General features: G+C 52.3%; 1 protein-coding gene across 1 annotated transcript in view; it reads left to right on the plus strand.

The window, feature by feature from the left end:
• Positions 1 to 238: 238 nt before the first annotated feature.
• The window catches only part of LOC114659429 (teashirt homolog 2), a 178600-nt gene continuing 177517 nt past the window's right edge, over positions 239 to 1321 (plus strand). Inside the window, exon 1 of the mRNA XM_028811911.2 lies at positions 239 to 984. Coding sequence (XP_028667744.1) covers positions 945 to 984 — 40 coding nt within the window. The 5' untranslated portion in view covers positions 239 to 944. The remainder of the gene's footprint in view (positions 985 to 1321) is intronic.

The following is a 1321-nucleotide window of genomic DNA, read 5'->3' on the forward strand; positions in this document are numbered from 1 at the left end:
GGTTATTACAGCAAAAACTATTATTCAGATAGAATTTCCTCAGAATCCTCACCATTTGCTCTTAGAAGAGTCTTCCTGTACTTTTCATGCAAAGTGATTTTTGCCAAAGAAATGAAACATTAATTAAAACACACAATCCAACCAAATGGGAGATTTACTGTGAAAATTAATGGAGAGAATAAAAAATACACTGGACATAAATGATGTAGACTTCTCACTGTGGCAGATCCATGCAGCGTTAAAGGCACACTTTGCAGGACGGGGCAGATGAGTTGTGATTCGTGGAGGGGATTGGATGGGACGGGCTCGGCTCGGCCCTCTTCCCGGCCGGCCACACTGTAGTGGGCGGGTGCAAGCCGTTTACCCGTGCCGGTGCTCTGTCACTCTCTCTCTCTCCGACCGCTGTCTCTTTAATAAACTCCCGCTTATCTGCTGTAACAAATGTCTCTCTGCCATCATCAAGTGCAGGCGAAGAGGGAGGAGTTTGTTAATGTTCAGTTTGTTCTCTGGATCGATGTTTCCTGGCATCGCCTCGCCCTGTCTGTGTATGCATGTTATACTATTCCAACCAAACACGCGCACTCTCTCGCTCTCTCTCACTCACGCTCTCTCTCTCTGTCCATTATATATCACACGGAGACTGGCATCTGACAGCAACAGGGACAGCCTTCCCCTCCCAAAAAAAAAAGAAAGAAAAAAAAAAGGGCGAAAGAAATCCGCCATAGAGCTGCGGCTCTCCGCCACATAAAAGGCACCGCTGTCTGTGATCTCTCTCTTTCCTTTCCGCTTTTCTCTTTTTCTTTTTACATCACGCTTATTGGATTAAAACACAAGCCGAACTGCCGCGATCGGAGGAGCGCCGAGCGCCTCTGTATGGACTGTGAGAGCGCCCAGACGCCGCGTAACTGTGGGTAGAGAAGTCAGCGCAAGTGCCCGGTGCGGAGATGCCCAGGAGGAAACAGCAGGCGCCCAAGCGGGCAGCGGGTAAGGGGGGCGTCGCCGCTCACTCTGGACGCAGACGGTCGGGCGGGAGGGAGACAGGAAGATCTCTGAGGAGTACCCAGCACCTATTGTTAGCAACTTTCTCTCCTTCGGATTCGTTGGTGATACGCAGAATCTGAGGGGCGCAGATCCGCGGGTACCACTGGCGCCTTCGTGGGGGCGGGTGTGGGGGTGTAACCTTTGGCGCGTGGCTCCAGGTTGTGCCTTTCTGGTTTGGGTTGACCCCTGCTGTCTGTCGCGCCCCCCGCGGGTTATGTGTGTGTCACGCGCTGACCTCTTCTGCTTAAGTCACAGCGAACTCACCCACCCCACCCAGCAC

This window comes from Erpetoichthys calabaricus, chromosome 10 (assembly GCF_900747795.2).
Source record: "Erpetoichthys calabaricus chromosome 10, fErpCal1.3, whole genome shotgun sequence".
Taxonomy (NCBI): Eukaryota; Metazoa; Chordata; class Cladistia; order Polypteriformes; family Polypteridae; genus Erpetoichthys; species Erpetoichthys calabaricus.